We start from the raw sequence: 15,365 nt of genomic DNA, 5'->3' as shown, positions 1-15,365 counted from the left end.
TGCTGGCTCTTAGTAATCAGATCCATCCTTTCTAAATGCTCAAGGACTGACTGATGATCTGTTTGAAAACTTTTCCCGGTACAGATGTCAAGCTGATGGGTCGGTAGTTACCCAGATCTACTTTCTTTCCCTAGATTTAACAGCCACTGACTATCCATCAACAACAGAAGTTACTTATCCCTCCCATTTCCCTCATAACTTCTGTAAAGTCCTAGGAAGGGCATGGCATTTTTAAAATATAACCCAGACAGTACACAAGGGAACAAGAACTCAGATGCCATCATAATTTTAACAGGCAGCCACACCACTAAATAAGCTGTGGTAAATTCCCTCACATGCACTGGAATAACTGCATTTAGAAGGCACTTGGGATCCGTCTTTCAGGTGGAGGTTAAGGTAGAGGCTGCACTTGTCAAACTTCACATCTCACTACTTCTATTCAAAAGTCATTTAAAACTCCAACCTTCACACAAGCTACCTCTGGCAGGACTCTAAAGAGGTGATATAAAATGTGCTTAAAGGAATAAATAATAACCAAGGTCCGCAATAATTGGGGAAAGCCAATGCTGAGTGTTCAAGCAGTTTTTCTGTTGAGTTACTAGCAAGGTCAAATAAATATCGGTTTATTTTTTTATAGGAGGCAAATGACTTGATACACAAACACAAGTCAATGATGAAACTGGTTCTGGAAGAGGAACTGTTGGTGACCTTAAGACTTGAGGGTGGGACAATCTTGGCAAGACTTAGAAAAGAGGAGTTCTGCAATACAGATGATTATCGGTAGGTACATGCTTTGCAGATAGGCTTGTATTATGGATTACAGTTTCATAAAAGGTGTGTATTTTTCCCTCTCCAGTTGTTGATTGTGTCTGTCCTTTTATTATGCTCCTGCACTGTTTTTACTATTAGTTACAAATTTTAACTGGCAATGGTTAGAATTTTAGTAAGACCATTTTGTAATATATGGGGATTGCTAGGTGTTTTTCTGACACTTTGATATCAAGGACTACTGATGCTTTTTATTGCTGCTATGAGAGTTATTGCTGGCAATGATATTTTTAGCATTGGGATTGTTGATTTGCCTGTTCTGTTGTTTTATGGTTCATAGGTTCTTCTGCCATTTAATGTAAGCCTTCTTGTGAACCTCTAAAGTGGAAAAGCAAGGTGGAAATGTTATAAACGATCTTTTAAAATGATGAGGCTAATTGGAAAATAGTAAAATCTCTGACTGTCAGAGAAAGGAGATGTGGCAAAGTCAGTTCCAACCTGGTGATCCTGTTGATTAGGGAATTGCATATAGGAAACCTCCTCCTGGATGGAAGATTAGGAAGAAGTCCAAGTTTTAGTCTGGGGAGGGCACAGCCTGTTGGCAGGTGCAAATGTTTGCTTATGCACAGGGGAGCATTTGGCCTTTAAGATCAGATTCCCCCACCCCCTACAATGAATTGCAAACCACTTTTAAAGCTCTCCCAAGGGGCTTGTCATATGATGTGCGAATGGGTTCTTCTTGGGGAAGAAAGCCACCCAAATCCATTGTGTGCAGGGAGCCAGTGACCCAGCTGTCTTGCTTCCAGACTTCCATTTTAACAATATCCAGATGATACAGATTCTTCCTTAGTGATCGGAAGACCTGAGATCATTTTGTTAACGTTGGCTCAGAAACCTTAGCTTTCCCTTTTGGTAAGCAGACCTTGATGCTATTTGAAAAATCAGGGAAGTTCTTACCTTTTGGCATCATCTAGAATTTAAAAAACAAAAAAGAATTGATGGGTGTTTATGTTTTCCCTCAACAGAGATGCCATGGAAACTGCTACAAGGCTATATAATCAGGTAGACGAGGAAGTTCATAGGCTGGTTCTGTTGTCTAATAAGCGCTTGCAACAACTGGAGAATTTCTTGGCAATGAGAAAATTTGAAGAAGGCTGTGATCAGGTCAGTGCTACTAACTCTTAGAACCGAGTCTGCTGGGGCTTGAAATAGTAATTTAAGAAAATTAAGAGGATCTTGTGGAACACTGAAAGCCAAGCTTAATGTTTAGCTGGTTCTTGTAGGTTATCCGGGCTGTATAACCGTGGTCTTGGAATTTTCTTTCCTGACGTTTTGCCAGCAGCTGTGGCAGGCATCTTCAGAGTAGTAACACTGAAGGACAGTGTCTCTCAGTGTCAAGTGTGTAGGAAGAGTCAGAGATGGGTTGAGTTCGGCAGGACAGTACTCAGCTCAAACTCAACCCATCTCTGACTCTTCCTACACACTTGACACTGAGAGACACTGTCCTTCAGTGTTACTACTCTGAAGATGCCTGCCACAGCTGCTGGCAAAATGTCAAGAAAGAAAATTCCAAGATCACGGTTATACAGCCCGGATAACCTACAAGAACCAATGAACTCTGACCGTGAAAGCCTTCGACAATATTTTAATGTTTAGCATTTCAGGACCTGCCCATGTGGCAGGCCGGCTTTAGAAGATTCTGGAGCTTCTGAGAGTGCAGCCCTCCCTCGTCCCACCTAGGCATCCAATGAAGAAGGCAATAGGATTTGGATGGTAGAAGTCTGGAACCAACCAAGAAGATAGTTTCAGAGGGTAGGTGTGTTGGTTTGTAATAGAAGAGCTAGCGTCGATTTTCAAGATATGAGATTTTGAGAGTCAAAGCTCCCTTCGTCAGGTAAAAGTGACGAAGCTTTGACTCTCTAAAGCTTATACCCTGAAAATCTTGTTAGTTTCTAAGGTGCTAGTAGACTCTAGCTCTGGAATTAACCAGAAATATGAAACAGAGCTGTAGCAAAACATAACTATTAACATGACACATTAAATGACACTAAAAATTACAAAGTAGGATCCTACTTACAGCAACAGACAGTGCGAACGATACAGAGTAGCATAGTCTTGCCACTGTGACAGCAAATATAGTGTAGTTTTCTTTGTATAGTTACCATACTTGCTCAAAAGGAAGACATAAGAACATAAGAAAAGCCCTGCTGGATCAGACCCAGGCCCATCAAGTCCAGCAGTTTGTTCACACAGTGGCCAACCAGGTGCCCCTTAAAAATGTTACATATACACACACAAATATTATTGTACATAATTGTAACTTGTATGCAAACATACGACAACCCTCTTTTTTGATGTCATACCTGTAAAAAACTCAAACCTTGCATTTGAGTAAATACTGTATGGTGTTGACCTTGGGTAAGAGTAACATAACTTTCCTGGAGAGCCAAAATAGTTCAAAAGCCTTTTTAAAGTTGGGGGCTCACTATGGGTGCAAAACAACCACAATGTAGTGATAATTCCTCCTGCCATACCTGTCTGGAACCGGGCATGATGTCTCAAAATGTCAGGTATGCAGGCAGTTCATACTTGAAGAACGTAACAATGAGGGCCTAACAACATTGTTGTTGTTTTCTATTGCCCCAGAAGGTCGGACCAGGACCAACAGGTTGAAATTAAACCAAAAGAGTTTTCAGCTAAACATTAGGATGAGCTTTCTGACAGTTAGAACGGTTCCTCAGTGGAACAGGCTTCCTTGGAAGGTGGTGGTCTCTCCTTCTTTGGAGGGTTTTAAGTGTTCAGCTCTCGTTGCCCTTTCTTACATGCCCAGGGTAATGCCGATTGCCACTTTGGGGTCCGGAAGCAATTTTCCTCCAGGCCAGATTGGCCAGGGATCCTGAATATTTTTTGCCTTCCTCTGGGCATAGAGCAGGGGACACTGGGGGAGTAGGGGAGGAGATAGTTGTGAATTTCCTACATTGTGCAGGGGATTGGACTAGATGACCCTTGAGGTGCCTTCCAGCTTTAGGTTTCTAACATGTTTATGCTTGTCTGCCATGGGGGCTTTTAGTCAGATACCCACTGGGAGTTCCCTGCTGGAATGCAATTCTGCTCTAACTAAATGTTACTGGGAAACCTGGAGGGGAGGTGTGTCCGGGGGTGGTGTTGGGGATAGCCTCATATTGAAGCTAAGGAGCAGCTTAGGTTCCCAGTAGACTCCTTGTACACACATTCTCTTGCCTATACATATATGAATATTTTGAGAAAAGGGTGTGTATGTTGGGTGGATTCATGTACCTTCCTGTGTGAGGTTGAAAGGTTTGCAGTTATCATCATCATCAATTAGCATCATACCTGTTCCAGTTAGGAAAGAGAGGGCTTGTCTTTTCTTTTTAGAAAACTATTTTTTTTAAATAGTGATTCTGTATAGATGCCTCCTTTTGTTGTTGTTAAAGGGTAGCGGATGAATTCATTTTAGTTATAATGCCTTGCATTCTTTTTTTAAAATTTTTTTATTGCTTTTTATAATTAAACACACAAAAAAGAAAGAAAAGAAAAAAAGAAAATATAAAACAAAATTAAAATCATAATTCAGTACAAAAACATAGATTATACAGACCACTATTACATCCGTTGCTAATACATTGTTTACTATCCTTTGTAAAATACATAGTGCCCTAGCCTCCACCACCCATCTTTGTGCCCTCCACACTTGGACTTCCGGAGCGGTGTTATGTCAGTATATAATAATCTATTATTATAATCATTTATTAAAAAACACATTAATCTATAATTCGCCTTGCATTCTTTATAGATAAAAGCTTGGTTTGAAAATGAGAGCAAGAAATATTTCAGCCCTTTGGATCAAGAACAGCTCTCCCTCGAAAATGTGAAAAAGAAGCAGGAAGAATTCCAAGGTTTCCATGAGAGAGCAATGGTAGGATTGTTTTTGCTTACTGAAATTGTTATTTGTGTAGCTGAAGCAGCCATGCAAATAAAGTTATATTTCCAAACTTTAATAGGATAGGACTGTTAGTTAATATCACTGCTTCTTGTTTGAGCAGCCAGAACACATCAACCTTTACAAGTATTTGAATAAACAACTTTCTTGCAAATTATCTTTGGACAGTTGAGCTACACATGGGGGCTTCTTTCGTTATGGTGCCAGGCATCTGTTTGTGTGAGGTTCAAAGATGCTTGCTGAAGTTCAGGGCATGAGAGAAATGAAGCATTCACCTTAATTGTCCAGATAAATGGGAATGTGTTAGTTTTGACTAGTAATGAGCACTCCGTTCTAAGCACGTATTGCGGCAGACACAGGTACATTCTTCGGTTCATTGTGCAAGTTGCCTTTCCGTTTGGCCAATGAATTTTCAATGGCTGTGTGGTCTTGGTCTGTAAGTTCAAGGGAACATATGAACATATGAAGCTGCCTTCTACTGAATCAGACCCTTGGTCCATCAAAGTCAGTATTGTCTACTCAGACCGGCAGCAGCTCCAGGGTCTCAGGGTCTTTCACATCACCTACTTGCCTAGTCTCTTTAACTGGAGATGCCAGGGATTGAACCTGGGACCTTCTGCATGCCAAGCAGATGCTCTACCACTGAGCCACGGCCCCTCCCTAACTCTTGACTTTCAAGTGGGGTGATGGCAGCTGGAGCGTGCAGAGCTAAGGGCTAGAAGAACTAGCAGCACAGAGAGAACAAGTGCATAGTTGTGCCAAGGAGGGTGCATTAATGGCCGGGCACATCTCATGTTGTTCACCTTGATATAACTGAACTGCATGGGACCACTTTGTAGCAAAATACCATCGTTGAAGGTTTTACATGTGCCGTTCTACAAAACAGATTCCAACCACTTTGAAAAATTGGAAACTGTTTTCTCCACTCCCCAAACCTCTCTCCCTTTCCTTATGCAATAGAAAATAAAACTGGCTCAAGAAGAAAGGCAATGGTGTGTTTCTTGTTTTGTACGGCAGCAATACTCCCAGAGGGGACTACAGCTCATCAAGGAGAATTCCGCATTAAACTCTGAAGAAGAATTTCAAGCCTTCAGCAGGTATCTGAACAACATCACCATTCAAACAGAGAAGAGGAGAAGGGAGCTAGAGAAGCTGGTCAAGTTATATGAATTTTATGAAACGGTAAGAAAAGTTTTGGGGTTGGTCTCTTGCATCAGGGAAAGGATTGTTGCACTGAAAAAAAGCATCTCTGCTGGCAGAAGGGATCTGCAGGATCCCTGTTATAATTGCACTTCAGGACTCTTAAGTATGGTATTTCACCAAGGTGCCTCTGTACCAATATCTTTTAATGTTTCATTTTTAATTATTTTTTATTTTGTAAGCTGCCTCAGGTAGGTTCCTGGGGAGACTGCATAAATGTTTTTACTAAATAAATAAATAAAATCTTGCTCATCTGCAATGGATTTGCCAACTTTATATATGCCTTGCCACAAAAAGCTGTCCTGTTGACATACTGTCTTCCATATCTCAGGGCTGACAGTTCCCCACGTGATGTATTAGTTGCAAAACAGTTTGATGTTCTGAAGTTGATGCTGACAACAGGCATGGCCAATTTCTTCAGCTATGTGGGGGCAGGTTCTTCCCAGAAAACGAGGAGCTTAATTTCTACGAAACAGAGTTGACAGGGTGGGGGCACAGACACACCCTGTGGACAGTTTCATATGTGACTTGCATGTTGTCCTAAATTCCTGTCTGCATGGTTCTTGCTCCAGGTAGAGATTGCAATGCACATGAAGAAACAGCTTTGGCTTTCTTCTCTGTGCTGTTACCCTGAACTGAAGTGGTCCGGGCAGGAATTAGTTGTCCCCATTTAAGAAGATTATATGGCACCATGTAGTCTTCTGCAAGTGTGTGTGCCACGGTCCCAGTACAGAGCAGGGACCATTAACACAGGAGCTGAGGAAAACACACAAGTCACATATGACAAGCCCCCACCCTGTGAAGCCAACTCATGGAAATCGACCATCAGGGGCAAGGATGTCCCCAGCAATGACATCATCGCCTTCCATCTGCATCTTGACTGGGGAGAATCTGCTCCCCCTGAAAAACTGCGTGTTGACTGGGATCAAAGGTGATGTGTTGCACTCCTTCCCAAGCTAGTGGGAGCCCTACCCATTGGGCCTGACAAACTAGGATTCTGTGACATAATTTTTTTTACACTACAATCACCGTAATTCTTTGGGAGGAGCAATAACAGTTAACCGTTACTGGCTGGCTGTCCTTTTCTTGGCATAATTCAAAGTGCTGATTCTTATCTAGGGTACTTGAAGCCCTGAGCCCAGGTTCACTGGGGGGAGGGTGGGGTATTAATAAATTATTATTACTATTATTATTATTGTTGTTGTTGTTGTTGTTGTTATCCATGCTGCCCTGCTCTCTGTGCTCCTGCCTTCAGAGTTGACCTCTTACACCCTCTAGTGTAAGGAAAATATGAATATATTGGATTTTTGGTTTTATGTACACATCAATGTTTCTCTCCCACTAATAGTGAAAGTCTTGTGATTTCAAAGTATTCTTTCTTTTGGGCAAGTTTTCCTGATGATATTTCACTTTTCCTAATGGCGGCTGCGGTGATGGTGGTGGTGAAAAGTGCCGTCAAGTCACAGCTGACTTATAACAACCCCCCTCAAGGGGTTTTCAAGGCAAGAGATGTTCAGATGTGGTTTGCCATTGCCTGCCAGCATGAGCCAGCATGGTGTAGTGGTTAAGCGGTGGTTTGGAGCGGGGGAGTCTGATCTGGAGAACCAGGTTTGATTCCCCACTCCTCCACATGAGCGGTGGAGGCTAATCTGGTGAACTGGATTTATTTCCCCACTCCTCCACATGAAGCCAGCTTGGTGACCTTGGGCTAGTCACATTCTCTCATCCCCACCTACCTCACAGGGTGTCTGTTGTGGGGAGGGGAAAGGAAGGTGATGGTAAGCTGGTTTCATTCTTTCTTGTGGTAGAGAAAGTTGTCATATAAAAACCAACTCTTCTTCTGCCTCTGCATAGCAACTCTGGACTTCCTCGATGGTCTCCCATCCAAGGACTAATCAGAGCTGATTCTGTTTAGCCTCCAAGATCTGATGAGATCAGGCTGGCCTGGGCCATCCAGGTTAGGTCATGGCTGCTGCACAAATCCACAAAGAGATATTTAATGACTACATGCGTCATGGTATCCTTCATTAAATTGTTTAACTTTCTTTTTCCTTTATTCTTTTGCCTCTTTCCCAGGCTCACAAGTGGATGGTTCATTGCAATGAGTATCTTGAGCATCTTTCAGTGGAAGCCAAATTTTCCCAATCGGCAATTCAGTGTTTGCAAAGTTACCACCAAGAAGCTACAAAGGTTTCTGCAGAGAACTTTCAAAGAGTCAATGAAGTTATCATTGCCCTGGGTAGCAAAGAGGAACTAAAACTGTGGAATATCTTATGGCTGAAATGTCAACAGGCCAAGCACCACTTAGAAGAAGTCCTTTCTGAAGCACTTAAAGGTTCCAGCAAAGAAGAAACCAGCAGTGCGCTCAAGGAGACTGGCCAAAGGGTTAGCCATAGACTGGGATGCGAATCTGCAACTCCGCACTGTTGTGGTGCTAGCACTGACGATAGCCTCTGGGATACTAAGTCTCTCTGCACATTTCAGCAGGGCAGCCTACCAGTGGGCGTCCCTTTTGTAAACCAGAGGGATGCCACTCAAATCTCAGAGGCGTTTTCTCCTGTTAACCCTTCCCAGTGGCAAACACACACGCCACTGTTGGGTAGGTTTCAAAGGACTAGCTGTGATTCAGAGGATTTGGACAACATCTCCACCTGCTATTCGGAGCCTGTCCAAACACCCACCACCCGTCACAGGAAGCACCCGCTAAAGAAGATCATGAAGAAGACGCAGAGTTTCGAACTGACCCGAAATGAAAGCAACCACTGTGAACAGCTTCACCCAGGATATACAGGTGTTTACATCAGAGGACTGGAGGTAGCCAGTAATGTTGTTGCAGAGAAGAGACACACGCAGCGGTCAAATGTTAAAAGCCCTTTGATTGGTAGAAATCGAAGCTTATCCTCTCCATCCAGAATTCCCCATGTGGCAGAAGAAGAAGAGAAAAAAAGAGCAGGAAGGTGAGAGATGGCAGCAGCAGGGTTCCTTTTGGTGAACGTACCGCAACTCCAAAAGTGGTATATAGCTTTAAGCATGTTCTCATAAGGGTGCTAGCAAATTAAAGATTTGTAGTCTCCTAACTGTCTTGCTTTTAATCATTCATTAACAAATATTGTAGCATCTCAGTAGAGGTCGTAGTTTGAGGGTCTTTAATGGAGATATTTGTTCTTGATTGACAATCCAACTATTTTTGTCTGCTATTTTTTAGCATTGTGCTGTGCATTAAGCAACATATTAGAGGAATCGCTGGTTATTTTAATGTATTTATATTGTAACCTTTATATCCAGCCATTGTGGCTCCATAGAACTCTTAGAACAGCTGATAATTTGGGTCTGAGCTTGAAAGATTAGGCAAACAATATTTTTGTTCACAGAGCCACTGAAGGAACAGATTTCATGCCATTGTTAAGTTCAAGAGGACTCAGCTGAGTTTCTCGGCTCATAATTCTGCCAAGGGCGGGGAGGGCAAAGAGCCTCCTGGTCCCTCTTGAAGGTCAGGGTGTTTGTGCATCTGAGTGCAACGACATTAGGAGCAATCTGAAACACAGGTACTCGGAATTAGGTCCCATTTTATTCAGTGGGGCTTACTGCTGGGGGACGGTTTTCAGGATGGCACACTCACTCTAGAGGAAGGGTGATTCTTTCCCCCTCCATTGAAGTGAATGGGGATTGTCTGCATAAACAGGAGCTCTGTGCCCGTATTGGAAAGCATGTGGGGTGGTACATGAATTTAATAAACATGTTATTTTTGTGCATTTTATCCTTCACTTTTAAATTGGAGAGTTGTTAAAATTCTTAGTAGTCTCTGGTGTCTTGTGAGTTGCAAATACTTGATGATATAAGAATGGATATGAGAACCTTCCCCAACACACTTTGTGTGTGTGTGTGTTAAGTGCCATCAAGTCGCTTCCGACTCATGGCAACCCTATGAATGAAAGTCCTCCACCACTTAGGTGGTGCCATATATCCAGCATCTGTTTGTCAGTTGTTGATCAATCCTGATACTTTCACCCACATTGAGTCCACTTTCAATGCACTTAAGCGATCATTTGCAAGTGGATTTTGCTGTATCACACAGTAAAATCCAGCTGCAAAGTGCATTGAGAGTGGATTATTCTGCGTACGAGAAAGCACCTAGTCTTGAACATAAGTACTATAGTATCACTAAAGTGGAAGGGGGGTGATATTCAAATGTTTGGATTTAAAACACACTTTTGAGAGAACTGACTGCTTGATGCTCTAACTCCACACAAAAAAGATGGACAATTTTATTATCTCCTAAAAAATCTCGAAGCCCAGAGAGCAGATGTCCTTGCATGCAACATAATGGCCCACGGTAGACTTTTACCTTAGCCTCCATTGTTTCATTTTTCAACCTACATTTCTTCACATGGGGTCCATGCAAGCCACATAACACAGGGGTCACCAGCCTTCTGCCTGTCTTTACCAAAAGCCCTTGTACAGCAGTGTCTGTACTCTGAAGATGTCTCTTGCTCCACCTGTTAACAGGAGAGACAGAGGAGGGAAGACTGTACATGTTAAAAGGGGGTGATCTTGCTCTTCTCATCTTTGCTCAGATTTTGCCTTCCCTTCCTGTCCCCTTCTGGGGGTGAAACAAGAACAAAAGTGAAAGAGCTTGCAACAGGTGAGCCAGTCACTGAATCCAGTACTGGCCCAAGTCAATACTTGGGAGGGGCTGTGGCTCAGTGGTAGAGCATCTGCTTGGCATGCAGAAGGTCCCAGGTTCAATCCCCTGCTTCTCCAGTAAAGATCAGGTTGTGGGTGATGTGAAGGACCCCATCCTGAGACCCTGGAGAGATGCTGCCAGTCTGAATAGAGAATTCTGACCTCGATGGACCAAGGGACTTATTTAGTACAAGGCAGCTTCATGTAGGGGAGGGGGTGTGGCTCAGTCGTAGAGCATCTACTTGGCACACAGAAGGTCCCAGGTTCTATCCCTGGCATCTCCAGTTAAGTCAGGACACAGGTGACTTAATCAATAAATTTGTTGGCTGCCTTTTGACCATGGCAGTTCACAACACAATTGAAAACAACATCCCCCTCATAAATTAAGAGACCATAAAACAATTTATAATAATGCAGAATCAAAGCTGTACCATGACTCAGCCATGAAAGGAAAGAAGCCAGCTTAAAGGGCTAAAGAATTGGAGGACTAAATGCAAAAATTAAGTTCGCTGTTGAAGCTTAGCTCTGCCCCCTCCCCGGACTGGTAATCCCATGGTTCCTCGTTTGAGCTGGATCAAGGGAGGCTTTCCTTTGATTCAGTTCAAAGGGGAAATCCCCAGGAAGCCCACAAGTCATGCTGGGAAGAAACATGATGCCATACGGACGGTCCCTTTCAAAGTGGGGGCACGCTGCTGTCCATTCAGGGGGAAATCCCCGTGTACAGGCATCCCGAGACAACTAGAAGCATACTTTTTAAAAAGTTGAAGCTAATTTCAATTGTCATCACCCATCCTGGTTATCTATGGAAGATGTGGTTTTGCTTTATGGAGGGGAGGTGTTTTCTGGCTGCCACAACTTGTTCAAGGGATGTGGGACGCCAAGCACTTCTGCTGATGTTAAATGCTGTTGACAGGGAAACTGTGATTTTTGCTCCTGGCAAGCACAACTATTGATGTGTGTGTTGTGGCGAGGATGACTGTTATTCTGGTACGATATGTCATATGGGTGTTTGCGACATCATCGTGAGGCACGCCAGGAGTTCTTCCTGTGGCTACTTAAGCCCTACCATCTCAAAGTAGTTTCAGAGGGTAGCTGTGTTGGTCTGCAGCGGAATGGCTAGATTCGAGTCCAGTAGCACCTTAGCAACCAACATGATTTTCAAGATATAAAATTTTGAGAGTCAAAGCTCCCTTTGTCAGATACAAGCAGGAATGGAGTTCCCTGAGTCCTTATATCCAAGTCTGAAGGTGGGAAGGCTGTTACATCTGTGGTATAGATCACGATGGGTAGCAGTAGAAGAAGTGAGCTGTGACTCCCAAAAGTTCATACCCTGCCAGAAATGTTCGTCTTTAAGGTGCTACTGGACTCCTGCTCTTTTCTCCATTTGCAACACCCCTCCCACCTTCAGACTGGAATATAAAGACTCAGGGATCTCCATTCCTACTTGTATCTAACAAAGGCAGCTTTGACACTTGAAAGCTCACACCCTGAGAATCCTGACGGCCTCTAAGGTGCCACTGGATTCAAACCTATCTCAACTCAAAATAATTTCCCTATTGCTTTTCTTAGAGCAGCGGTTCCCAAACTGTGCTCCACGGAGTACTTGGTGCTCTGTAAAACATCTCATAGTGCTCCGTGAAGAGATTGGAAAGAAAAATACTACTGTCATACAGTTTAGTATATAGGTGCTAGGTGAAAATTAGTGGTCCGTGATGAATTTCTCTCTATGTGCTCTATGACTCAAAAAGTTTGGGAACTGCTGCCTTCTTTTATACTTGATCGTCACCCTGCCTGATCTTTTATACATCTCCAGATATATGGGGAGCAATGACCTTCCTCCCCTAGCAGCAGTCTTCCAATAGAAGGGGATGGGGTATTACATAATGTGGTTAGCACAAGGTAAGTAAGAAGTGTTCTGTGCTGGGGGGAAGGAGACATTCGCTAGGAGGCCCCCGCTGGACCAGCACATACAAGCAAAGGTTTGGAAACTGAGCAGTGATGCTTTTACTTAGCAACCAAAAAAAAAAAAAAGAGTTTGAAATCATATGGGATGAGGTTGCTTCGCCACCCTTGCTAAAAACCTGCCGTTATCTTGATCCTGCATGAGGAAAAATAGGCACCGTAGTATTTGAGTTAGTTTATATCACTAAATGACAGCCAGCGTGGTATAGTGGTTAGCATGTTGGGCAAGGATCTGGGAGACCCAGGTTCAAACCCCACTCTGCCATGGAAGCTCGCTGGGTGACCTTGGGCTAGTCACACTCAGCCTAAAACTACCTCACAGGGTTGTTGTGAGGATAAAATGGGGGATAGAAGAATTATGTACGCCACATTGGGTCTCCATTGGGGAGAAAGGTGGGGGGTATAAATGAAGTAAATAAATAATAAATAAATGAAAGGCTGCAGTCCTGACCTCAGATTCGTTGTTTAAATTAAGGAATTACATTGAATTTCAAAAGCTGCCTGCCTTGGTTGTAACGGCCCCCATTTCAGTTTTAATTTCTCCTGTGAGAAATGAATCCATGAGCATTTGTGCTTGTACTAGTTTCTCTTTCCTCACGCTGAATTTCCCCCCAAAATTAACTCATTGGCAGTGAATTGGATCCCCTTCTGAGGATTCCACGCCAGGGAAAGTCTTCCGCTGGAGTAAAGCAACCCTGCTGGCACATTGGATCCACAGGATCCAGTCTTACGTTATTTTAGTGTCCGCTGAGTATAAGTGGCCTTTAAAAGGTGTGCAATGTGTAAATGGCATAAAGGAAACAAAATAATAATGACAGCCACAAAAATATTAGCTGCACCAATATTGGCAACGCCCTAATTCAAGAAGAAATGAAAATATCTTTATTGGTACATTCCAACTCCGATCCCATAGATGTCAACTGAAGCAACCCAACTGTGCGTAGGATTGCAGTCCAACAGGATTTTCCATTCTCTTTATTACTCTTACTCCACTAAACTTAAAAGAAACGAGATCTCAATTAGAGATACCCTCCTCCCACCCGGGGATAATAATATTTGGAATGTATAACATTTTCCCACAGCAGCTGGGGAGAAAGGCTTGACCGGGCGACATGAGAAAAGCACACATTGTTGGCCACTGCCGATGTAATGCTTCTGACGGGCCATGGGTGGGTCCCCTCGGTTTCTCCCTTGACCATCAATTACCCCCACCCACCTTGTCCCAGGCAGCCTGATCACCACACCCCGATTAAAAAGAAGCCATGTGCATGTCTTCTCCTCCTTGGCTTCCAGAGAGAGACAGCGTGGTGTAGTGGTTAAGAGCAGAAGACTCTAATCTGGAGAACAGGGTTTTATTCCCCACTCTTCCGCATAAGCGGCAGACTCTAATCTGGAGAGCCGGGTTGGTTTCCCCACTCCTCCACATGAAGCCAGCTGGGTGACCTTGGGCTAGCACAGTTCTCTTCAAACTCTCTCAGCCCCACCTATCTCACAAGGTGTCTGTTGTGGGGAGAGGAAAGGAAGGAGATTGTAAACCGGTTTTATTCTCCTTAAAAAGGTAGAGAAAATCAGCATATAAAAACTAACTTCTTCCAAAGCAGAGTGCTTTTTTTTTAAGCTTCCACATGATGTCATACTGTAAGAATCTTGTTTCCGGGTTTTCCCTGCCTTTAACATGCTTCTTTCCTTTCCAAACCTGCTTTAATGTGCTGTTTTTGAAAAGAACACAGTCTAAGCCCATTAGCATGGTCTCTGGAAGGATTGGTTAAAGCCAGCAAGGACCATTCTTGCTGGAGAGTGGAGTGCAGGCTGCTCCTTATTCCATCCACACTGGCTTTTAGGCTCAATTCAGGGTGCTGGTATTGACCTTTAAAGCCCTGTATGGCCTGGGGCTGACATACCTTAAGGACCGCCTTCTCCTGTATGAAGCTACCCGCCCACTCTGGTCATCTTTGGAGGCCCTGCTCGGGTTGCCCGCATCATCTGAGGCTAGTCACTGGTGACCCAATAAGGGGCCTTCTCGGTTGTAGCACCAAAATTTTGGAACTCCCTGCCCAGGGAGATTCATCTGTCTCCCTTTATCGATGTCTTCCACCAACAGGTGAAGACCTTTTTGTTTTGTCTGGCATACTCCCCCCCCCCAGTAACTATTATTGGCCCTCCTCCCTGGTTCTAGTGTTGCTTGTGTGTTTGTGTTTAATTATTTGAAAAATTTGAATGCTGTTCTTAGTTGTTTTAACGTTTTCATGTGTGCCATCTTGGGGGCCCTGATTGGGTGGAAAGGCAGCATAAAAATGTTTTAAGTAAATAAAAAAGAGTCCCACACTACATCTGCATAAGCCAGTTTCAGAATTGGCCTCCCCGGAGATTTTTCTAACACACTACATTTGGGGAATGGTGACATTTGGGTGAGGGATGCATTTAAATTACTCTGAAACCGACGGATGCTTCTGTCCCTGGCTATTCCCTTGGTCCCACAGAAGCCAATTTTGTGAATTCTATGTAGGCAGCTCCATGGAATGCAGTGCTCCTTCCGATGAATGAGGTTTTGTTTGGTTTTGTTTAGAAGATGATCAGAAAGGAAAGCATGGCTGCTACTGTTGGCAGCGTAAATAACACAGCAAAGGTGCACAACCTGATTAAAGCTTAGATAAAGCTTTATTCAGGAACTAACATACTTGATAGTGAAGAGGCCAGACAGAGATCGTGTCCTAACTGCATCACTAGCTGAGAGAGAGACCAAATGTGGAACTTCCGAGAAGGAGGAGATTGCCCTAAGAGTAGCAATCTG

General features: G+C 43.5%; 1 protein-coding gene across 1 annotated transcript in view; it reads left to right on the top strand.

Moving 5' to 3' along the window:
• PLEKHG4B (pleckstrin homology and RhoGEF domain containing G4B) overlaps nucleotides 1-15,365 on the top strand; it is an 89,411-nt gene that overhangs the window by 52,763 nt on the left and 21,283 nt on the right. The window contains exons 10-14 of the mRNA XM_056857794.1: nucleotides 638-780; nucleotides 1,794-1,932; nucleotides 4,583-4,705; nucleotides 5,747-5,911; nucleotides 8,006-8,886. Coding sequence (XP_056713772.1) covers nucleotides 638-780; nucleotides 1,794-1,932; nucleotides 4,583-4,705; nucleotides 5,747-5,911; nucleotides 8,006-8,886 — 1,451 coding nt within the window. The remainder of the gene's footprint in view (nucleotides 1-637; nucleotides 781-1,793; nucleotides 1,933-4,582; nucleotides 4,706-5,746; nucleotides 5,912-8,005; nucleotides 8,887-15,365) is intronic.

Source organism: Euleptes europaea, chromosome 11 (genome assembly GCF_029931775.1).
Source record: "Euleptes europaea isolate rEulEur1 chromosome 11, rEulEur1.hap1, whole genome shotgun sequence".
Classification (NCBI taxonomy): domain Eukaryota; kingdom Metazoa; phylum Chordata; class Lepidosauria; order Squamata; family Sphaerodactylidae; genus Euleptes; species Euleptes europaea.
Note: the sequence above shows the minus strand (reverse complement) of the source record. Positions and strands in the feature narration are given on the sequence as shown.